We start from the raw sequence: 24,020 nt of genomic DNA on the forward strand, positions 1-24,020 counted from the left end.
AAAAAAAAAAAAAATTAATATTTTGTGTGTGCGTGCGTGGGTGTGCGTGCGTGTGCGTGCATGTGTGTAGATCAGAGGACACTTTTCAGGATTTTGGTCTCTTCTTCCAACGTGTGGCACCCTGGAATCGAACTCAGGTAGCCAATCTTGCGGGGCAGACGCCTTTACCTATGAGCTGTCTCAGCAGTCCTATTCTTATTCCTGTACGCCCCTTCAGGATCCGGTTCGTCCAGAGTGCTGATTTAACCAATCAGAAATGGCTCTCCAGAGACCCAAATGTCAGAAATGGCTCTCCAGAGACCCAAATGTAAGAAGCTCTGGAGATTGAGCCAATGAGAGGACGTACACGCTGGAGGGGGCGGGCTAATCACAGTGACCCACACAGTAGGGGCGATGGCAAAGCAGGTTCCCAAGTGGCTCCTCCAAGGTTTGTAGGGCAACTCAACTGCAAGACCTCCCCCAAACGATAGCTCACCCCTTCCCCCGCGTTCCCCTTCGCTGGCAGTGTCTGCAGCCAGGTTACTCCTGGGGCAAAACCCCACCGCGGTTCCCATGGAAACGATCTGCTCCCATTGCCTGAGTAAGAGAACCGCCTCTTGGAAAGCTTAGATCAGCCCCGTTAATTCTGCACCAGGCTGATGTACCCCCGAGTCCCAAGTGGGAATTGGGTCTTGTTGTCACCCCATCGGAACCAATCTGCGCGTGGCGCCGCAGGGCTCCCAAGGGCACGTGCCAGAGCTCCAAGCTGTGCTCCCCTGGGTCACGTGGCAGCAACTATCCGGAATAGACAAACGGCTCGCGCACCACCTGGTGGTGGCACCTACTTCTCCTCGAGTCTCCCTACACGCTGTGGGTCCAAGACAATTGTTATCCCACCATGTCCTGTTCCAGGAAGACAATGAGCCCTCCCATAGAGGGATAGATTCTCTGTCATTCAGGCTCAAGAGCAAAAGCCACCTCCTCAGTGAAGCTCCCTCCCTTCCTTACCCAACCCACCACTCCACTTTTGGCCTGGTGCTTGTCTACATTGGAGTTTCCAAATGTTTGTTCAACAGCTTAGCTCCTCCCACAGTTCTCTGGGCCAGGAATAAACACCCTGTAAGGGATGGGAGCTGTGGGCACCAGGATTAGTCCCCCACCCCAACCTTGGGGGAGCAGAGGCTAACAGGAAAGATCCTTATGTGATATCCAAAGGCAGCTGCCCCCAACCTAGCCCGAGTCAGGAAGAGCGGGTTAATTGGTCACAAAGGGGTGCTCAGTGCCCACAACTATCCAAGCTTAGGGGAAGGACAACTCCTTTTTCACTTTAATCTCATTCTGAGCTCTTGATACAGTTCAGCAGTGCAGTCCCATGTGCCAGCTCCATGGGTGGGATGTGAAGGGGCAGGGTGGGGCACCTGCCCAGGGAAGTGTGGGAACGCCTCCTTCCGGCCTGCGGTTGGAGCAGCCCCAGTGGCTGTCTAGGGCTCTGATTGGTCTGGACATAATGTCCAAGAGTACAAATAAATAGAGGCTGAGGTCCACAGGCATGGGCACATCAGGCAGGTTTGTGGTCCGGGTGGCTTTTGAGCGTGTGGAACTTGACACTGTCCAGCTTCTCGAAGCGCTTCCCGCAGCGATCGCATGTGAAGTTGTACTGCACCTCCGCTGTGTGCTTCTTCATGTGCCAATTGAGCGAAGCACGCTGCCGGCACTGGTACCCGCAAATCTCGCACCTGTGTGGCAGGAGAGGGGTCCAAGGGCAGGTCACCTCCCTTGCAACCCGCTCAGGTCACCTCCCCACACCCCATCGCCGGACACTCACTGCAGGGGTGTCTCCCCAGTGTGCGTGCGCCGGTGCACCTCCAGATGGTTCTTCCTCTTGAAAGACTTGCCACAGGTCTCACAGGTGAACTCTCGAACGCCTGCAGGTGGCAGTGGCCTCAGGACCCTGCCCAGTAGAGGTGGCTACAAGGAGCAAGCTCCCCGACCCCCACCCCTGAGCACCAAAATATGCTGGAGGGCTTCTAACACAAGATGTCAACTGCCAAGCTAAAATGAGCTCGCATATGACCCGTGTTGGGATTCAGGACAACTGCACATGAAAACCAGTGCCGGGTACAGGCATGAATGTGGGAGTTCATGGTACAGCCCAGGCTTCCTGAAAGTTGGAATTCACACATGTGCACTACAACTGCCCTATGGGTCCTAGCTGGCAGGGCCTGACCTGAATGGATGATCATGTGGCGTCGCAGGTGGTTGGATAAATAAAACTTCTTGCCACAGCCAGGGTGAGGGCACACTTTGGTCTTCCCTTTTCGGTGCACAAGGTTGACGTGGTTCTAGGGGTAAGAGGGGCAGGAGTGGGTGCCATGGGACCACCTGGGTGGCTATTAAAGTGGGGAGACATGCAGGTAGCCAGGACATAGCTGGCCTAGACTGAAAAGTGGAAGAGGCAACCTAGTGTCCAGCTTGGACAGGAGCACTGTAGTCAAAAAGCAGCTTTTCCAATCCCGGCTCAGTTCATTAACCTCCGGAAGGCTCCTGCTGCTAGCCCAATATGCAGGAGGAAACTGAGGCTCCAGGGCCTCTCAAGTGCTGCACTACCTCTGGGGGATTTGAGTCGTCTTTCTTTTTTTTTCTTTCTTTCTCCCTTTCCTTCTTTTTCTTTCTTTCTTCCTTCCTTCCTCTCTCTTTCATGCTTTAAGCCAGGAGAACAGCCTAGATGCTTAAAACATTCTCAGCAAGTTCAAAGGCTTACTGGTGCTGCCTTCTATGTGAAGAGGAGGAAACCTCACTGCCCCTAGGATATACTATCCACACTATAAAAGGTGAGCTATGGGGAAAGTTCTAATTGTATAAGCATCTGGAGCTCCCATGCATGGCTAGTGCCTGGGACTGGGACAGTCTTCCAAACTCAAGAGCATGATCTGGGAGGTGCTGGTCAGACCAGGTTGGCTATACCCATGTCTGCAGAGATGGGGTTGAGGAAGTCAGAAGTTAAGCAAGGCCGGCTGGGACAAAATGGGCTCATGGAGGCAAGCCCTGCACCACTGACACCTGGTAGAGCCCTCTATTACAGCCACATGGCCCAGGCTAGCTGGACCCAACAACAGATCTGCCTGGGGGGTGGCCTCACCTGGAAGCTGCTGAGAGCCACATACACCTGGCTGCAGCCCTCGTACGGACAATGGAACATCTCCAGCAGGCCATCAGCATCCATCACCCGTGACCGCTTGCTCCGCCGTCTCCTGGAGAGAAGGGGCCTGTGGCATCAGGGTGCCAGTCCCCAGTGGGCTATAAGCCTGCAGCTGTTCCTTGCCCTTGGCCCCACCCATCCACCCTAGCACCCACTTCTCGGGCTCCTTGGGAATCTCATAGATGATGGCTGACATTTCACTGCTGTCCAATTCCTCTCCATCCACTTCTGCCTCTGTATTCTCAGGCACCGTGGCTGCCAACTCTGCCAGCTCTGGGGCCACTGAATCCTCTTTCTCCTCCTTGAGCATATGCAGGTCCTCCTTCTCTACGGGGTGACACGGGGCGGTGTCTGTGGGGATAAGGCTGTCAAGGAGCTCACTGCGAGGGCTACTCCTTCCCCTCTGCCACCCTTCCCAACCCCTGCCAGAGGCCACAGCGGCACCCCCAGACCTTTCTTGGTCTCAATGCTGGCTATGGAAGTGGTGTCCATGGTGCTGTGCTGGGTGCCCTCGGGCTCCGTCTGTGTGTAAGCTGCCACACCCTCCATCATGGCACAGGACACCTCTTCGCCCAGGCTGCTGCTGGGAGTGCCACCGCCAGCAGCTACATTGAGGTGGATGCCCTCGGCTGTGAGGGTATCGTATCCAGGACCAGCAATGATGATCACCTGGGAGCCAGGCACCATGCCTGACACTGGGCAGCTGGCTACTACCTCACCCAGTGCCTCCTGGGGCATGTTCTCAAAGAGGGTGCCGGGGCCAGTGCCCACTTGCATGGGAACTGGCACACACACCACTGTCTCCAGGGCCTCAGGCCCACTGCCTGCAGGGTTTTGGCACAGAGGGGTGCCCTGCTCAGCCAGGCTCTCCACATGGTGGACGTCAAAGGGGATGTGAACTCCTTCCTGAGTGATAAGACCACTGCTGCCTGTGGGGCTGCTGGGGGTGACAGCTGCAGCAGCAGCAGCTGAGGCTTTGGCTGGCTGGCTCTCAGGAGGCTCCTCCGAGTCAGAGCTGGAGCTAGAGCTCGATGAGTCAGAGCTGCCAGCCACCAGGCCATTGCCCACTGCAGAGAGAAGAAAGGAGACAGTTATTAGCTAGAGAGGTGGATCAGCTTAAGGTGTTTGTTTTATAAATACAAGGACCTGAGTTCCACCCCCAGAACCCAGGTTAAAATATCATGCATGGGTACTGGAAAGACTGCTCACTGGCTAAGAGCATTTACTACTCTTTGAGATGACCAGGGTTCAGTTCCCAGGACTCCAGTTGAAGGGGACTCAACTCCCTTTTCTAGCCTTTATGAGTACTGCACACATGTGGTGTACTTATATACAAGCAAACCAAACACTCATGAAATAAAAACAAATTTTTAAATTTCTGTGTGTCAACTGGTGAAATGCCTCGGTGGCTTTAGCCATGCAAGTCTTGCTACCTGAGTTTGGTTCCTGGAACCCAGATGTGGTGATATGAGTGGTAAATGTTCCCATAGGCATTTGAACACTTGGTCCCCAGCTGGTGTCATTGTTTGGAGAAGTTTAAGTTATACAACCTTGCTGAAGGAAGTTATGTCAGTAGGTGCAGGATCTGAGGTTATACAGCCTCACTTGCTTTCAATTTGTTCTCTGCTTATGTTTGTACTTGGAGATAAAAGCTCTTTGCTTCATGCCTGGCTGCTATAGCTGCTGCTCACTGCCTTGCTCTCCCACCAGATGGACTCCTAACCTCTCTGCAACCATAGGTCAGAATCAACCCTTTTTCCCTAAGTTTCTTTTGGTCATGGTGTATTATCTTGGTAACAGAAAAACTACTAATCAGCCAGGCTGCTGGTGCCACAATCCTTTAATCCCAGCATTTGGGAGGCAGAGGAAGACGGAGCTCTCTGAGTTTGAGGATAGCCTAGTCTACAGAGTGAGTTCTAGAGACAGCCAGGGCTACACAGAGAAATCTTGTCTCAAAAAAACCCAAAACATCAAGAAAAAAAGAAAAAGTAACTAACATAGCACATATGTGGGAAGAGAGAAGAACCAACTCTACAAAGCTGCCCTTTGACCTCCACGTGTGCTCTGTGGCATGCATTCCCCAGTGCCCCCCAGCCATATACATGCTACACACACACTACACACATACTAATAACATGCAAAACAATTTAGAAATGTCAGGTCATGCTTAGTGGTACACATGTGTGAGTACCCACCCCAACACTTGTGAGCTCCAGGCCAGGGAAGAGCCTGTCTCAAAGGAGGTACATGGCATTTTTGAGAATGACATTCAAGGTTATCCATGGGCTTCCACCCCAACTCATGTGAAAACATGGGATGTACTAGAGATGGAATCTCTGTGTCACCAGAAAGTAAGTACTGGGACGTTCAGGGCCAAAGCCAGTGGTCCCTTTGAGGTCCCTGTACTACCTGATATGGCTGGCTGTACACAATCACCACACAGTCTCTGCTAGGCCCTCACATTGCTCATTCCTGGCCTCTCTGCCTCGTTCTATTACTGTTTTTAGACAGGGTCTCACTATGTATCCCTTGCTGCCCTGAAATTCAACTATACACCAGGGTGGCCTTGAACTCAGAGATCCACCTGCCTATGCTTCCCAAGTGCTGGGATCAAAAGCACTCACAGCAAGCCTGTGCGTCAGCCCTCTGTGACTCTCTCTAGGTTCATGTCACACACTGTCATTTCAATTAGTTCTATAGGTCTCAGAAAAAAACCTACCTGGAGTGTACCTCAAATCAAGTAAATCAAGGACTCTGTCAGAAGGCTCTTTCCATTCTGATGCCTGTGGAAAGTCCTGGGCTACTTGGTGTCAGTCTGTCTAGGTATCAGTTGGAAATTCCCATGATGCTGCTTTTGGTGTCATGACTTGGGATGATTCATGGAACTCTAGAAAGTTCTCCCTTCAGTCTGTTTCTGATCATAGCTTAGTTATGAAGGTATAACTTATCAATGGCCAGAAGAGAGCAACAATGGAGTCACAAGCCTAGTTCTTGATGACCGACTCCCGCTCTGACACCTCTCTGAGAGCCTCAGTCTCAGTGCCACCCGCCAGAGCTGCCTGCTCAATGACCAAGAGCCTGCTCTGCTGAGGCCAGTGGTAGACATCTGTATTCCTTAATCTCTCTCCCTTGTTTTTATTTCTCAAATGTATTTATCTGCAGGTAGGGGAGCATTATGGTGTGCATGTGTGGAGGTCAGAGGAAAACTTGCAGGATTTGCTTCTTTCCTGCCATCATGTAGGTCCTGAGGACAAAACTCAGTTTGGTGACAAGCACCTTTATGCACTGAACTATCTCCCTGTGGGAGCTGGGGACCCAGACTCATGTCTTCATGCTTGTATGGCAAGCACTTTATTGACTGGGGCATCTCCCCAGCCTCAGAACAGCTCCCATAACCCGATGCTTGGCCCCTCCCTGATGAGTGGCTGGTAGGCTTATGTCTTCCCTAGATAGTGGGTTTGGCCTTTTAGGTGATTTGCCCCCATCCAGTAGCTATACAGGTGTCTGACCCAGAATCAGCTAACTAGCATAGATTCAGGGTATTCCAAAGAGCTCTGTATGAAGCACAAATGTACTGCTTCTGGGCTACAGAGATGGCCTAACTTAGGGCTAAAGGGCACTTCTGCTCCTCCAGAGGTCCCAAGTCCATTCCGAGGGAGCTCACAACAGCAGCTAACTCCAGCTCTAGGAGATCTGATGTCCTGGGATGCCCTCTTCTGCACTGCCCCATCTCTCTCTCTCTCTCTCTCTCTCTCTCTCTCTCTCTCTCTCTCTCTCTCTCTCTCTCTCTCTCTCTTTCTCTCTCTCTGTGTCTCTCCCCCACTCACACACATACATATACACAAACACACATGCACACAGAGAAGACAAACATACACAGAGAAGACAAACACACATGTATATACAAACACACATGTATATACAAACACATGCATACACAAATACATACATGCACTTACATACATACAAATACACACATGCATGCACATACACAGAAAATGAAAATGCATGTACACACAACACAAACACACACATACATGATGTGTGTGTTTATGTATCTGCATTGTATGCATGTATGTACAGATACATAAGGAAGTCAGAAACCAACTTTGAGTACCTTCCTCAATAACTCTCTACCTATTTAGCTCACCATTTTGGTTATTAGCCTGGTGGTCAGTGAGCACCAGTGAGTCTTCTGTCTCCATCTTCCCACTGCTAGGATTACATGAGTGGCTTTTTTGATATATGTGTGAGAATTGAAATCATGTTCTTATGCTTGCATAGCAAGCACCTTACCAACTCAGACATGTCTCTAGCTCCTGAACTGTATCTATTTTTATGACACCATAGACTGTATCAATGTCCTGGTGACTCTATGCATTCATGAGGAGCTGAGTTTCCCTACTGAGCCCCAAGTTCTTAGTACCATATCCTCTGCTGCCCCCATCTCAGAATCCACTCAGCAACACTGAGATCCTCTTTACAAGATGTTCTTCCAACAGAGCCTGTCCTGCTCTGCTCACAGGTGGCCCTGTCTCACAGGGTGGCAGTTCTGTCCTTCCTGTGGCTCAAGCCAACGTCCTAGGGCTTTCCTTGACTTTCTCTCTCACACCCACTTCCAATCTGTCAGCAAAACCTGTTGGGACTGCATCCAAAGTCCATCCACCCACAGCCCAACTGTCTCTCCTCAATCCCTACAGATGCTGGCCACAGCCTCAGCATTCCCACAACAGGGGCAGCTTGGTCCCCTAGCTCCTGAGAACCTGCTTATCACTTCCTGGAAGAAACAGGCTGGCTGCTCCCAAACTCAGCTTTTTCCTGTCCATCTTGCTGTTGTGCCATCTCCCATGCCCTACAACAAGTAGATACCACCCAGCACTGGTTCCAGCCAATAGAGCAGCAGATACAGTTTCCCTTGGGTCAAGCTTCTACCTCCCTGTCCCTACCATCTAGGCAGGCAGGCCCAGGAGGAGGCTGGAGTCACAGGATAAAAAGGTTGTCAGGTTTGTGAGAAACAAGAGCATCATGCAGTAGTAAGAACTGTGATGTAGCCAGGGGGATGGTTCTAAGGGTAAATGGCAAACTGAGTCCATCTAGAAGAACTACATGGTGCAATGTCAGAAGTGACTCCTGCAAGTTGTCCTCTGACCTCTACATACATGCTGCGACATGGTCACCCACATACCTACACTCAAACACAATGTCTTAAAAAGTATATAAAACTGCCGAGTGTGGAGATACACATCTTTGATTTTAGCACTCAAGAGGCAGAGGTGGGCAAATCTCTCAATTCAAGGCTAGCCTGGTCTACAGAGCTAGTTCTAGGACAACTAGGGCTACACAGAGAAACTCTGCCTTAAAAAACCAAAACCAAAACACAAAAGTAAATAAGCCCTAATGTGTGCCACTTTGGGGCCAGGTCTTCTTTCTGTAAGTATCCTGAAGGTACTCAGTGTGTCTCTGCAGCCCATGTTACATATCCCAAGTCATCTCCCTGCCTCTCTAGGTCTCTTACTCCAGGGACATTAGACATCTGGCCTCATGGTCTATGCACCTGCAATCTCAGCTGCCAGAACCTTCTCTCTGGCATTGGTTGGGGCTGACAGTGAGCTCATTGAGTTTCCCAGGGAGGTACCCCGATTACCTGTTTCAAACAGCCCTTCTCCCAGAGTATTTGATGCTGTACTGATTATTTTGTTTACTGCCTGCTTCTGCTCTAGAACAGAAATGCCCAAAAGGGGCCAGAGAGATGGCTCAGTAGTTAAGAGCATGTACTGCTATTGCTGAGGGTCTGAGTTCAGTCTTAACATCCATGTCAGGAAGCTCACCACCTGTAACACTAGACACACACACACACACACACACACACACACACACACACTCCCAGAAAGCCACCAGTAAGCCAAAGGGCCCTGACATGTCAATGAGGCATTTGCTACTAAAATAGTAAAATCCACAGAGAGACTGCAGGCTGGAGCCACGAGTGACTGGGACTTTTCCACCATAACAACTGTAGCATGCTGTCTGGTTCCGGGTCCATGGCTCCAGAGCCTGGGTCGGTACTCACTTGCAGTTGTGTACATGGCCTGCCTTTACAGCACTACTCTGGGCCCCAGAATCATTCTGCTGCCAGCCAAACTGACACTGGAGCCATTTGCTAAGAAAACAAGACCTAACAAGTAGATAGGGTTCTGGTGTTCTAGGTTTTTGTGGTTTTTGTTATTGTTGTTCTGTTTTTGCTTTTTAGTAGCCCTTGGAGCATGGCTATGGCTTGGCTCAGTGTTAACCGAGCCTCCTGTCTTAAAGACACAGTTCCCAAAATGGCACCATTAGAAGATTGGTGGAGCTTTTAACAGGCAGGCTGATCCTGAGGACCCAGGTCACAAGTGTGCCCTGTAAAAAACTGTGGTACCTCTGCCTGCTCTAGCTTTCTATGGTGAAGGCTGTGGCAAGTGCCCTGTTGATATCCCTGAGCACCAGGTTCCAACATTGCCAGAGCCTCTGAAACCTGGACAAGCCTTTTCTTCCTAAGTGGACTGTCTCGGGCACTTTTTATAGTGACAAAGATGACTCACATAGGCATGGAGACACCACCTGACTCAGGGGCCACAGAGTGGTTGGGAAGAGGAACAGGCCTTCCAGACACCTATAACTTCTCTGTCTCCAGCAATTCCCTGAGGATATATAATCACAATGGGCCTGGAAGTGCCAGTCTGAAACTCCAGCTACTCAAAAGACTGTGGCAGAAAGATCACTGGTTCAAAGCCAGCAATGGACAACTTGGTGCCCCAAATCCAGCTTCCAAAAAGCTCAAAGGTAGAATGCTTGCAGTGTAAGGCTCTTGGTTCTGTCCCAAGCACCAACCAAGAAAACATCTGTGTGCTTCTGGACTTCATTCACAGCTCCAGTAGAAGGTTCTCAGGCTGACTCTGGCATTGCCACCCCAGGCATAGGGAGAGGTGCTTGGGGAAGAAGCCAGGATAGGAGAGACACTTCCTTACTCCTGCCGTGGCAGACATGGCTAATGGATCACAGGGCTCATTTCCAAAAGCCCAATTATGGAGGTTAGTGTTGGTCTGGGATGACACCATCACAGCCTAGGAGGTACAAGATAGACCAGTCCCAATCCTCCTGGGCTTCCTCAAGAGCTGTATGGCAGGACAGATGACAGACTTATGGGGAGGAGTCAGATGGCCAGGGACAGGGCCTCCAGTGGGACACACTGAGGAGTGGCAGGCTGAGGAGGACAGGGTGTTAACCAAAAAGCACAGGACACCTTCCCTTTGGAGACTGGCCGGGGCCCAGCAGGGTGGCTGTGGGTGTGGGCCCATCAGGAGTATTTCTCACCCCAGCATCCCCTCAGCCAGCTGGGATGCCACCTGCTTGGTGATGCCTGCCAGCACAGACTTAGCCCTGATGACTAGCTCCATCCTCAGGCCTGCCGTAGCACTTGGCAACTGGCCCTCCCTATAGGCCTTGTTAGCCATGCCAAGTCCTGAGGTAGCACTCAGCATCCTCACTGCCCACAGCAGGATGTACCTGGGCCTTCCTGAGACTCCCTCTCAGCCTCCATGGGCAGCTAACCTAGTGTGATTTGTGTGGGACAGAGGGAGGGAGGGAGGGATGAAAAGTGTGAGAGACTCAGGAGGCAGGAGTGGTGATGGGGAGACAGAGCCCATGTGGGAAACAGAAGGTTTAGGACAGGAGAGAAGTCTGTAATCCTAGCTGCTTGGGATGCTGAGACAGGAGGATTTCAAGTTCAAATCTGAGGTTCATTTGAGCTATAGAGAGTTCAAGGGCAGCTTGGGTGACTTAGTGAGACCATATCTTAAAAGTAAAAAGGCTGAAAGGGGCTGGAGAGAAAGCTCAGAGGTTAAGAGCATTGCCTGCATTTCCAGAGGACCAGAGTTCAGTTCCCAGCACCTACATGGTGACTCACAACCATCTGTAACTCCAGTCCCAAGGAATACCACAGCTCTTCTGGCTCCAAACACACAGTGGTACACAGACACATGCAAACAACACTGTAAAATAAAAAATGAGAAAAAAATTTAAGGACTGTAAGGGGGTAGGAGGCTGAGGATGTGTGGCCAAGTAGTAGAGCCTTGCCTAGAACATGCTAAGTGAGGGTTACCTTGGCATGCACATCTGGAATCCCAGTACTTTGTAGGGTGAGATTACGAGAAGGGCTGCCTAAAACTCAAGGCCAGCCTGGGCTATATGAAAAGAACCTGGCTTAAGAAAACAAAACAGGGCTGGACAATGGTGGCACATGCCTTTAATCCCAGCATTTGGGAGGCAGAGGCAGGCAGATTTCTGAGTTCGAGGCTAGCCTGGTCTATAGAGTGAGTTCCAGGATAACCAGGGCTACACAGAGAAACACTATCTCAGAAGAAAAGAGAAAAAAGAAAAAAAGAAAGAAAGAAAGAAAACAAAACAGGGCTGAGTGTGGTGGTGCATACCGTACCTCCAGTACTCAGGATGCAGAGACAGGAAGACTAGGGTAAGTCTGAAGCTAGCATGGTCTAAAATAGCAAGTTCCAGGATAGCCAGGGCTACATAATGGGACCTTGTCCCAAAAGCAAATGGAAAACAAACAAACAAAAACTCAAAACCCACAAAGCATAAAATCTTTAAAGGAAGCCAGTAAGTAACCCAGCTGATGAAAACAAAGGGGAGCAAGAAGAGAAAGGGTGGGGCTGGAGAGATGGCTCAGTGGTTAAGAGCATTGACTGCTCTTCTAAAGGTCCTGAGTTCAATTCCCAGCAACCACATGGTGGCTCACAGCCATCTGTAAAAAGAAGAGAAAGGGTGGGAAAGAGAATGAGCAAGAGAGATAGAGCTGAAAAGCTGGAGGAAATTTTAAAAGGTTGCTAGTACACATGAGGACAAAATTCTGCTCAGCTTGGCAGGGACTCTAAGGCTACAAGTCCTGTAAAGGGCTTGTCCAGGCCACTGTCCTAAGGCGACTAGTGCCAACAGCCCTGCCTGACCCACAAGGGAAGTATGCAGAGGCCCCCATGCCTGCTACCCTGTGCCCTTGCCCTGCAGACCCACCTTTGTCACTGTCAGGCTCTGAGTCACTGAGGGGCTTGAGTGGGGAGTGTAGGTCCTGGAAGTAGCGGTGTCCAGCTTCACACTGCCACACGGCCGTTGTGTAAAGGCCAAAGGTAGGGTCAAGCTCAGCCAGGTGTGGCTCATATGGGCAGCGGTGTTTGTGGTCCTCATACCAGATGACCACGTTCTTCAGGCAGTTCACGTTGCGCCGCCGCCCTGTGGACACAGGGCCCCAGGTAGATGTGAGGATAGGTGTTCCACTCCCCCTGGGGCCAACAATTCCCAGTTTGAGACAGCCTCCTGAATCCCACTCCCACTTTGCATAAGAGGAAACTGAGGTTTGGGGAGGTGATACAACCGAGAGATAACTAGGACCTGGAGATAACCAGAAACTGCCCTTGGCTAAGTGAAGACACATAGCTAATGGAGCCTGGTCCAGGCAAGGGCACAATAATTGTTGGTTGTGTGTGCTTTCTTTCTTTCTTCTTTCTAATAGGGCCTTATTATGTAGCTCAAGATAGCTTTGAACTCACAGAAATCTGCCTGCTTCTGTCTCGCAGTGCTGGGAGTAAAGTGTGCCACTGCTCAGCTTGTAGCTGTGTCTTCTGGGACTGAAGACACACACCACCACACTCAGCTGTTTCTAAATAAAAATCTTCATCCTGCCACCAGGCAGTGATGGCACACGCCTTTAATTCCAGCATTCAAAAGGCAGAGACAGGTATATCTCTGTGAATTCGAGGCCATCCTGATCTATAGAGCTAGTTCCAGGACAGCCTAGGCTACACAACAAAACAAAACAAAAAACAAAACCCTGTCTCGAAAAACAAAAAACAAAGAAAAAACAACCCAAAACCAAACCAAAATCTTCATCCCACACAGTCCTGGACAACCCCTGCCACCTATCCCACTGCCACCTATCCCACTGCCACCTATCCCACTGCCACCTATCCCACTGCCACCTATCCCACTGCCACCTATCCCACTGCCATCTATCCCACTACCATCTATCCCACTGTCATCTACAGCCACAAGGGGGTGCCAGGAGAGCAGGGCATGGCCTCTCTCAGCTCAAAAGTCAAAGGGGATGGAGAGAAAGCAGCAAGTGCCAAGGTGGCTAGCAAGGCCACATGGCAGTGCCAGGTCCCATGCCCTCCCTCCCATCTCCCTCTAGCCACCTGGCCTCCTAGCTGTCCTTCAAACGAGCTACATATTATCATGCCCCAGCCTTTGCACAAGTTATGCCGCTCGCTCTTCCAGGGTCCTCGTCAGTGCCTTCATTCAGAAATCTCCCCACATGGACACTCTTCTTAGGAGCCACACTTTCCAGAGTCAGTCTAACCAACTTTGGTTTGTTTACAACAGCACAAAGAGGCTGCCTGAGGCCTCTATTTGGATGCCTGTCTGTCCTCCCCACAGGGCAGAAGCATAGGTCAGCTTTGCTTCCTTGGGGCTGGCTAGGGTAAGAGCCTCCAGACATGGTAAGGGTGCTGGAGGCTGGGCATGGCAGAAGCAGACTGCCTGTATTTAGAGCTTGGCTTTGCCAGGATCTGCCTAGGCAGCTCTAAGTGAGTGTCCAGGGCAAACCAGAATTCTACATCTGGGGAGTGCCAGGAAGGCAGGTGGGAGCAAAGAAGTCGCAAAGGCCTTGAGGAAAGCTAAGGCCTTAGGATAGAGAGGGACTGTTCTCCACCTGTAGGGCTGGAAGGGAAGAGAGAGAGGGCCAAAAGAGGTGCCTGGGCTGCCGGCATGAGCCCAGGGTCTCCATCCTAGTGAGAAGCACGTCAGTGACATGGACTTCCACAGGTGCTCCATTGCCAGCTCGGCATCCCTAACCCTCTGCGGACGCATAGTAAAGATTACAGCTCACTTGTGTGCCAGAGATGGGAATGGGAATGTTTAGGCATGCCTGTAATCCTGAGACAAGGCCATTTTGATTTTTGAGGCCAGCCTTGGTTACATAGCAAAACCAGCCAGAAAAAAAGTAGGCAGTCAAGATGGCTGAATAAGTAAGGGTGCTTGCTATCAAACCTAGCCCACCCAGCTTAGATACTCAGAACCCACGGGGTAAAAAGCAAAGACCAACTCCCACAAGTTGTTCTTCTGATTCCCACACCTGTGATGTACATACACATGCATGTACACACACAAATAAAAGGATAAATGCATGTGAAGACAAGTTTTTAAGCTGGAGAGCTGGGGGTATGGTTTAGTCACAGAGCTTCTTCTTACTATGCACAAAGCCCTGGGTTCCATTGCTAGCACCACGTAAGCTGCAGTGGTGGTACACACCTGTCAGCCAAGTATTGTGGGATACAGGCCAGCCTTTGCTGTAGGATGAGTTTGAGGCTAACAAGCTACATGAAACGTTTGCATCAAAAAAGTGGCAGAGCAGGGCTCGCTGCCACCAGGTGGTTCTCTCTTGAACCACCCTGATGGGCATGGTGAGGACCCACAACCCAAGGACTTGGCGAGGCACTGAGGTCATACTTCATGGGGCTAGTGTAGATTCACAACACACTGCCTTAAGCAGGCAGGGTAGAGACTGGCTCGTCTCCCTCCGACAGTGTAGCAAAGGGACAGGGATGGCGATTGGCCACTTCTAGGCTATGCTCTGCATGCTCCCACCCCTTCCCATGCTGGGCTCCACTTACTTTTCTTCCGCTTTGGCTTTTTGGGGACTTGCTCCCAAGGCTTCCTGTAACACAGAGAGGTGGTGAGGGTGAACGAGGGGCCTAGGTGGGCCCAAGTCCTGGCCTGGTAGAAGACAGCAGCAGTTTATCTGCTATGGGATGCCACTAGAATTTCTGTTATCCTGCTCCCTCTCCAAAAGTCTTTGGCTTGGGCAACTGCTACTGCCAGTAACCTGAATGGAGGTCTCTCACCATTGCTTAGCCCAGAGAACACTGGCACTCAGAAGGTCTTAGGTAGATGGGATGTGGGACAGTGGGAGGGATGCTGACAGGGTACCATGATTCCTACCCTGCGGAACACATACCCCAGATGCAGAGTCAGCCTCTGTATCAATCACTAGAAACATTAGTCAGGAGTTGTGGTGCATGCCTGTTTCCCCAGCACTCAGAAGGCAGAGGTGGGGATCATGAATTGAGCTAGTCTGGACTATGTCAAGAAAAGACCAGCTTAGGTTACATAGGAAAGCTTTGTTTCAAAAAAGCAAAGTAAAGAAAAAAATAATATGAAGAAAATATTGAAGCACATGCTTAGTATGCACAAAGCCCAGGTCTCCTTCTCCTGAACCACATAAGCGCTATGTGGTAGCTCATGCCTATAAGCCCAGGACTCACGAGGTAGAGTAGGATTACTGCAAGTTCCTCCTTCCTGGCTTCCCAGTGCCTGTCCTTACTCCTCATGCTTCTATGTAAGAGTTTCATTTTTTAAAAAGAATGTGTTTCTCTTCTTTATTTACAGAGTAAGGAGTGTGCCATGGTGCTTGTGTATCAAGGGTACAGGATAACCTGCAGGAGTTTCCTCCCTCTCCCATGTGTCCTGGGGACCAATTAAGGTCATCTTCCTCTGAAGTGCTGGGATTACAAACATGCCATGAATCTAGAGCTTCACGCATGATAGGCAAGCCACTGATGGAGCCATATGCATAGCTAGTGTGTGCATGCACGCGTGCATGCCCGCGTGCGCCCATCCCAGAGCTTTTCGCGCACTGAGTTATACTTCTTGCTCCTAGCTGGTTACTGTCCCTAAGATTCAATTTATTTTTGTTTTTTGTTTTTGTTTTGAGACCCCTATCTCTCTGTGTAGCTCCAACTATCCTGGAACTCAATATATAGACCAGGCTGGCCTCAAACTCAAAGAGCTCTATTTGCATCTGCCTCCAAAGTGTTGGAATTAAAGGCATGATGACTTCTTAAAAATGATTTTACTATTTCATGTGCATAAGTTTTTACTTGCATTCATGTCTCTGCACCTGCTTGGTGCCCATGGAGGTCAGAAGAGGGCATGGGATCCCTTGGAACTGGAGTTACAGATGGTTGTGAACCACAATGCTGGTGACAGGTCCTCTGAGAGAGCGACAAATGCTCTTAACTACTGAGCCAACCTCTTCGGGGCCTAGAATCATTCATCTTAAAGACTCATTCATGCAGGGTGGTGGTGGCACACGCCTTTAATCCTGGCACTTGGGAGGCAGAAGCAGGTGGATTTCTGAGTTCCATGCCAGCCTGCTCTAAAGAGTGAGTTCCAGGACAGCCAGGGCTATACAGAGAAACCCTGTCTTCAAAAAACAAAACAAAACAAAACAAAAAGACACATTCATACAGACGAGTGCAAACAAGAGCAGAACACGATACACCGGAATCCTTACTATGGGCCAAATGCTTTCTAAGCTCTCTATTTTCATTTTGTACTTTATTTGAGACAGAGTATCATTATGCAGCCCTGGCTGGCTGGGACTGTCTGTGCAAACCAGACAGATAATATCAAATCCAGTATTCACAACATGCAGCTAACTACTGGCTGGGGAAGCATTAGCTAGAGTTCCAAGTCAAGCTTTCCCTCCATGTCTGAGCTTCCACCTTTTCTTTCCACTGTGGATATCTGCATTATGAGACACCAGGAGCAACCTCTGTTGGGAATGCTCCACCTACTTGCTGTTCTTAAGGGCACAGGGCTTTTACTCTCGGGCGTTTCTGCTGTTTTCTTCTCTTCCTGTCACAGAGTAAGACAAAGGGCACTGGAGGACACTGAGACAAACCTGCTTGAGTCTCAAATAGCAGGGGACATCCATACTTTCATAGCCAGCTTCTCAGTATGGGCAAGCAGCACATGGCAGTTTACCAATACTCTGTCAACTACAGCGTGGTGAAACATTAATGATCTTAGTCTGATCCCTAGAAAGCACATGATAGAAGAGGACTAGCTCTGCAAGGCTGTCCTCCCACCTCCTCATGTGGGCTACATACATCACACATACACAAATATACAATAATAAAATCTTAAAAGAGCCTTCGTGCCAAGCCTGGCACATGCCTTTAGTCCTAGTTCTCAGGATGCACACAAGTAGTCCTGACAAGGGAGTTGAAACAGAGGTGGCTGGGTTAAGACCGCTTTCTTGTAGAGAATCCGGCTTTGGTTCCCACAGCCTACATGGTGGTTCACAATGGTGGTTTCAGGGGATCCGACACTCTTTTCTGATTTTTGCAAGTAGTATGCATGTACGTGGGTCACATACATACATGAAGGCAAGGAACTCATACACAGAAAATCAGAGTGCCCAGGACCTTTGAGAGACAGCCCAAGCCAGACCAGTGGAGGCGGGGTCGACTCCTCAGACGGGCCAGTCAGAGCTTCTGAAGGCGGGCAGAGGGGTGGGGCACCGGCTTGCATTGGGTAGTCAACGGGTCGGAGGCGGAGCCGCGAGGAGGCGCGTGAGGGGTCGGGGCTGCCTAAACCTGAGATCGAAGCCCGCCAGGAGGCCCGGGGGCGGGGCCGGCCGAGCTCCGGGGGCGGGGCCCTCGCCTGCTCGCCCCTCCCTCCCTCTCCCGGCCCCGCGCCCCCTTACCCGTGGCGACCGCTACGCTGGCCGCGCTCCAGCGAAATGAGGTAGGCAGCGAGTTTGGCGTCGCTCCAGCCGCTGCGGCGTCTCAGGTCCACCCAGGGGCCGTGCGCCTCGCCCAGGTACACGCGCCGCACGTCGTACTTCTTCCGGGACTCGAGCCGCCTCCGGGCCCGGTCCGACTCGGTGAGCCGCGGCCGGCCCCGCGCCTTTCTGCCTGCCGCGCCTTCCTCTGCCGCTGCCTCCCCGCCTGCGCCCGCCTCCGCCTCCGCCCCGGGCTCCGGAGCCCGCTCCGCCATCCCCCCCTCCCTGGTTACCGGCCTCCCCCGTTGTTAGGAGCTTCGACCGGAAGTGGCGCGCCTAGTCTGCGCCGCTGGGAGATTTCTCACAGGGTCTTCTCTCCCTGCGGCGCCAAACGGGGACAACTAGCCAAAGCTGCGCATGCGCATAGTCCATCCGCCTAGGGCTTTGGAAGTGGGCTCTGTTTACATTCAGTTATTTGGGAGGTAGAGTCAGCTGGTTCCTGAAACTGAAGTTATCCTTGCCTCTCTCTTGAATCTAGGGCAGTGTAGTTAAAAATCTTTTCAAGGGGGCTGGAGAAATGGCTCAGTGGTTAAGGGCACTCACTGCTTTTCCAGAGGACCTGGGTTCAAATTCAGGACCCACATGGCAGCTCAGAACTGTCTGTAACTCCAAGTTCTGCCGTTTTCACATAAACATACATACATGCAAAACACCAATGCACATAAAGGTAAATACATTTAAAAGATTTTTTTTTTTTTTAGGATTTATTTATTTCATGTATATGACTACACTGTCGCTCTCTTCAGACACACCAGAAGAGGGCATTGGATAGCCATTACAGATGGTTGTGAGCCACCATGTGGTTGCTGGGAATTGAACTCAGGACCTCTGGAAGAGCAGTCAGTGCTCTTAACCACTGAACTATCCCTCTAGCCCTTAAAAGATGACTCACAAGGTCGAATGCCAGAACAGACTCCAGCAAATGGCTTTCTGACCTCCACACATCTCTCCCATACCATAAATACATAAATGTAAATTTTAAAAAGACAAATTTAAGACAGGGTCCCAAGCTGATAAACCCAGAAGAGCCCATGCCTAACATCTGAAGGGAAGCCACAGGGCCAGGAAAGAAGTTTTGATTTTTTATTTTCTTCATATTATTTCATACCAGTCCAGTCTTTCCTCCTCATGCCAGCTGACTCAACTTTGACCCTGCTGCTGCTGTGCCTGAATGGCCTCATCTTCCTCAGGACCCCTGGGAGGACTGTGGGGAGGGGACTGTCCCTCCAGCCTTGAGGTTGTCAGGAGCTCCCCCGTGGACCTGGCCAGGCGGAATACCACTGGGATCTGTGCCAGGGTTGGGTTGGTTTCCTGCAAGCCTTGGATCCACTTGACCAATGTTGCCTGATCATGGGCACCAGCCATGCACATTGCGAAGACAGGGCCTTCTGTCACTGTTAGGAGAGGAGTTTGTACCTCACCACCTTGAGGTACTCTGACCTCCCATCATGAGCACCTCTATGAGTTCACAACCAGCTCCCTCTGCCACATAAATGTTCTACATTTCCCTTGGGCCAAGCCACCTGCTGCTGCAGGTACTATCAAGAGACTAAGTTCGACCAATTTAGGAGGCTGCCATGTGCCTTCTGTCAACTCCCCCAAATATAACTTGGCTATTCCCTACTGACCTGAGGCTTGCATGTATTCTGGTCACATCGCTAGTCGGTATAGAATGCTCCATAAAAGATACTACAAGGCGGAGAGGGAATAACCAAGGAGAGGTACCCCTGGGGGCACTTGACCTCTCACTGTATGGAGAGTAGAGAAATGGCCACCACAGAGGATGTGCTGTGTTGAGACCTGCTTTTACCTTCATCCACGTCAAACTCATAGTTGTCCCAATCACTCCTTGAATATTCCAGGTCCAGCTTCTGTGGGTAGTACAGGTTCCATTCTTCTGCGATCTCCTCTACTTTCTACCTCAGGCAAGAGAGCAGGCAGGATTAGAGGCCAGAACACAAAACCTGTCGCTCAGCTGAGCCTTCAGGATAGTGCCAGTCCCAACCCCAACATAGAATCTGTAGTTCTGGCTAATCTGGAAGACACTATGTAGACCAGGCTGACCTTAAACTCAGAGCTCTGCCTGCCTTTGTCTCTTGAGTACTGCTATTTATGTCTTGTTTTGTTTTGTTTTTGTTTTTCAAGACAGGGTTTCTCTGTGTAGCTCTGGCTGTCCTGAAACTCACTCTGTAGACCAGGCTGGCCTTGAACTCAGAAATTTGCCTGCCTCTGCCTCCCAAGTGCTGGGATTAAAGGCATGCACTACCACCCTGGCCTTTTTTTTTTTTTTTTTAAAAAAACATTTATGCACTCCCCCGTGTAACTCAGAGGACAACTTGCAGGAGTCAGATCTCTCCCTTCTACCACATGGGTCCTGGGCATCAAATTCAGGTGGTCTGGCTTGGCACCAAGTGCTTTGGCCAGGAACTCACCTCTTCCTCAGGAGGTGGGAGGTCAGCTCTTAGGATGTGATAATAGACACACTTATTACGAAGCCAGAGAGGGAAGGGGCCCTCAACAAAAACAGGCCTGGATGGGTTGTGGCGGGCCAGGGCAGCTTGCTGATCTGGACTCTGGATTCCTGGTGTAGAGATGAGAACCTGTTGGTGCCTTAGCAGCAAAAGGCCCAGGAGTTCATTTAGTGAGCTCAGAGGGATCCAGCAGAAACTGGAACAGGCTGGGGCCTTACCTACAATGTGAGGCTGTGTGGGATCTTCCATGCCTGTCGAGTCACTGGGCAAAGACATCTGCAAGGAAGAGCAGGGCTGTGACCTCCAACCTCTACAGGGAGCAAAGGGAACGGGGTGCTTCCTGAGCGATTGCACCACATCACTAGAAGTAGCCCTTCTCTCTTTCCTTGTAGTCAGCTTGGCCAGATGCCAACACTGAGTTTACCCTGAAGCCATCCAGCCTAAGTTCAACCTGCAGTAACCTCATCCAAGACACTCCAGCTATGTAGCTCAGTTTATCCATGCGCAAAATGGCAGTACAGAAAGTAACAGTTCTTCAGATGGTACCAAGAGCTTGGCTCAGCTGGGGAGTGCTTGCCTAGCATAGAGACAAGTTTCTCTCTTTTGTCACACCACTAGGAATGGAACCACATGCCTTGATCAAGGAAAGCAGGTGTCCTACCACTGAGCCATACTCCCAGCTCTATCCCAATAGGGATGAAGCAGAGACTCTCTGTGTAGCTCTGGCTGACATAGAGCTTCCTATGTTTGGGCCACACCTGGCCCATCACTGGTCTTTTTTGTTTGTTTGTTTTGTTTTGTTTGAAGCACTATGTAGCCCAGACTGGCCTTGAACTTAGAACAATCCAGGCACTTCTGCTTCCCAAGTGCTAGGATTAAAGATAGGAGCCACTGTGCCTGGCTGCTGTTTTCTTTATAAAGTACCCAGCCTCCAGATTTTTGTTACAGCAACAAGAAGAGGACATGGTATTTTCTTCCAATGGGTAAGACAGGTCCAACTGTGGTAATAAGCAATGACCATGATCACTGTCAGGACAGCAGCAGAACCCAGGGAAGCAATAAGGCCCAGCCAGGAAGGGTAGCTGCATGTATACGCAGGATGCATACCTGGTAGACAGTGACCTTAGCACTAAGATCAGGCTCCATGTGTTGCAGGCCTAGCTTGGCCAGGTCCAAAGGGTCCTGGGGAAGATCTCGGGGCACTGGGTAGGGGTTGATATTCTTGAATCGGGTGAACCACAGCTTCATCCTCAGGAACTTGAGCATGGGGTAACTTTTGCGCCCAAATATCTGAATCAGCAGGAACTCCGTCTCTGTGTTGGGCATGACTCCTGTTTGGGGCAGATCCAGGCACAGCCTCAGAGAGGCAGGATATAGTTAGACACAAGTTTGAAGTCAAGAAGAACAGAATTAAAAGGGGTTCATTTTCATGATTTTTTTCTTATTCTTACTTTGAGCCAGGGTCTTGCTACTACTACCTATGTAGGTAGCCCTGGCTGTCTGGAAGTCTACCATCTGTAGAACAGAGCTCACAGACGTCCGCCTGCCTCAGCCTTCCAAGGGCTGGGTTTAAAGGCACACTACCACATCTGCACCATCAATTTTTTTTTCTGTTCGTTTGTTTGAAGTTGAGGCTGAACTAGGGCACAGTTGAGTAGAATGTGGTCTGGCACATAATACTGAAAGCTTGACTCCCAGCACCATATAAAAGGTAGGGGCTGGTGAGATGGCTCGGTGGGTAAGAGCACTGACTGCTCTTCTGAAGGTCCTGAGTTCAAATCCCAACAACCACATGGTGGCTCACAACCATCCGTAATGAGATCTGCTGCCCTCTTCTGGTGTATCTGAGGACAGCAACAGTGTACTTACATATAATAAATAAATAAAAGGTGCACTGTAGCACATGCCTGTGATCCCAGCACTTGGAACAGTAGGCAAAAACCAGCTAAGGCCAGACATGGCTATCCAGCACAGCAAGTTCAAATTCACTTTTACATGAGACCATGTAAAGTGTATGTGTTGGGGAAAGAGGGCTGGAGAAAAGAAATGGCTCAGCAATTAGGAATATGTACTACACTACTTTTAACTCCAGTTCCAGGGTGTCCACCACCCTCTTCTTGGGCACTAGAATTTACATAACCACTGACACATAGCATACATATAATTAAAAATAAATCTTAAAAGCAAAAAAAAAAAAAACCATATGTAGTGAAGGATGAACTTAAATCCCTTGTCTACCCCTCACTGCCCAAGACCTGAGATGACAGGTATGCTCCCGAGGTTATTAGATACTGGGGATCAGCCTTGGGGCATCCCAGGTAAGTCCTGTCTACAATCCTACACCCAATAATTGGAAAAGGGAGAGGGAGAAGAGGGAGAGGGTGGGCGGGGAGAGAGAGAGAGAGCACAAGTAAGCAGCAGGCAGAGGACTTGGGATATTGAGAAAGGTGAGTGGAGCAGGGTGCGGAGGAAGGCTGGGCCCACTTCCCTCACCGTGTCGTTCCATCTGCTCCAGGACAGCGATTCCACACTCCTGCTGCCGTGGGTAGTGGACAAAGATGCGCTGGATAACGTTACGGGGCCGGAAGACCTCCTTGGGGAAAACATCCAGCAGCAGGTTGTATACTGACAAGTCCCGCTCCACACCAAACTCTGGCATCTTGCGCAGTGCTAGGTAGATGAAGTCCACATGGCCGCGCTTGCGCACATTATACGCCCCAAAGCTGCGCACTGCATTCAGGAAGCTTGCCTTGTCCTGCTCCCCGTTTCCTGATGGCTTGAACAGGTCTTCATGCATTACTGGAACCTTCATGGGCTTCCTTTGGGGGCCGGGGGGTCGAGGAACCAACCACACCTCATCCTTGTGTGTAACTGCACTACAGTGGAGGCCTCGTGGAGCCTGGAGAGACACCTGGGGAGAAAGGATGCTGCCTGCTTATATTTTCTGTTTCCTGGCAGAGGTACCCTAGACGTCATGGAAGATCTTTCAGGAGCTTTGATCCTGTGGCTGCTAACTGTAGCTTAGATATCATGACATAGTGCATTAAAGTACACTACCATGTGGTAGTACACACCTGAAATCCCAATCCCCAGGAAGCTAAGGCAGGAAAATTGAGAGCTCAAAGCTTCGTTGAACCACACATTCAAGTTCTAAGGCCTTTTGGGATTACAAATGGTGCATAAACATGTTCGTGCACGCGCGTGCGCACACATGAATAAAACATCAAGAGACATTACCGGGACCAGCAAGATGGCTCAGAGGATAAAGCATTCACACAGACTTGACACAGATATATGCATCCACACTTGTGCATACCCCAGTTTCACAGTGGTGATTTGACTATGCTTGGCCCAGGGAGTAGCACTCTTAGGAGGTGTGGCCTTGTTGGAGGAAATGTGTCATTATGGGGGTGGGCTTTGAGACCTTCCTCTTAGCTCCCTGGAAGCCAGTCTCTCCTGATTGCCTTTGAATCAAGATGTAGAACTCTCGCCTCTTTCTCCAACACCATGTCTGCCTGCATGCTGCCAGGTTTCCTGCTATGATGATAATGGACTGAACCACTGATTCTGTAAGCCAGCCCCAATTAAATGCTTGCCTTTATAAGAGTTGCCTTGGTCACCAGGCAGTGATGGCTCACGCCTTTAATCCTAGCACTTGGGAGGCAGAGGCAGGTGGATTTCTGAGTTCAAGGCCAGTCTGGTC

The 24,020-nt window shown here is 50.4% G+C and overlaps 2 protein-coding genes across 10 annotated transcripts in view; both read right to left on the reverse strand.

Annotated features, from left to right (window-relative positions):
* Positions 1-1,278: 1,278 nt before the first annotated feature.
* On the reverse strand, positions 1,279-18,402 carry Znf653 (zinc finger protein 653). Of its 2 annotated transcripts, none has more exons than XM_031343784.1 (9): positions 17,769-18,402; positions 14,890-14,933; positions 12,236-12,451; positions 3,631-4,245; positions 3,334-3,505; positions 3,119-3,230; positions 2,207-2,321; positions 1,805-1,904; positions 1,279-1,715 (listed from the first exon to the last, which is right to left on the reverse strand). In XM_031343784.1, exons 1-9 carry the CDS (start codon positions 18,059-18,061, stop codon positions 1,538-1,540), a joined length of 1,845 nt encoding a protein of 614 aa, XP_031199644.1. In that variant the 5' UTR covers positions 18,062-18,402; the 3' UTR covers positions 1,279-1,537. The 2 variants fall into 2 exon arrangements, with proteins under 2 accessions (XP_031199644.1, XP_031199643.1); XM_031343783.1 differs by having other exon boundaries at positions 3,334-3,529; positions 17,769-18,401.
* Positions 18,403-18,908: 506 nt separating this feature from the next.
* Ecsit (ECSIT signaling integrator) overlaps positions 18,909-24,020 on the reverse strand; it is a 13,353-nt gene continuing 8,241 nt past the window's right edge. For all 8 annotated transcript variants that reach the window (XM_031343790.1, XM_031343788.1, XM_031343785.1 and 5 more), the window contains 6 exons: positions 22,811-23,228; positions 21,425-21,648; positions 20,536-20,593; positions 20,279-20,427; positions 19,657-19,762; positions 18,909-19,240 (listed from right to left, as the gene is read on the reverse strand). In XM_031343790.1, the coding sequence (XP_031199650.1) occupies positions 18,987-19,240; positions 19,657-19,762; positions 20,279-20,427; positions 20,536-20,593; positions 21,425-21,648; positions 22,811-23,129 (1,110 nt within the window). In that variant the 5' untranslated portion in view covers positions 23,130-23,228 and the 3' untranslated portion in view covers positions 18,909-18,986. The remainder of the gene's footprint in view (positions 19,241-19,656; positions 19,763-20,278; positions 20,428-20,535; positions 20,594-21,424; positions 21,649-22,810; positions 23,229-24,020) is intronic.

This window comes from Mastomys coucha, unplaced genomic scaffold (assembly GCF_008632895.1).
Source record: "Mastomys coucha isolate ucsf_1 unplaced genomic scaffold, UCSF_Mcou_1 pScaffold23, whole genome shotgun sequence".
NCBI classification, from domain to species: Eukaryota; Metazoa; Chordata; class Mammalia; order Rodentia; family Muridae; genus Mastomys; species Mastomys coucha.

Bases quoted from the DNA above. Each gene is read 5' to 3' on its own strand.
- Znf653 (XM_031343783.1), bottom strand. From the start codon at position 18,061: ATGGCGGAGCGGGCTCCGGAGCCCGGGGCGGAGGCGGAGGCGGGCGCA. The intron at 14,934-17,768 runs GTAAGGGGGCGC...TCTGTGTTACAG, and splicing joins CAGCGTAGCGGTCGCCACGG to GAAGCCTTGGGAGCAAGTCC. The intron at 1,905-2,206 runs GTCAGGCCCTGC...TGCCACCTGCAG, and splicing joins CCACATGATCATCCATTCAG to GCGTTCGAGAGTTCACCTGT.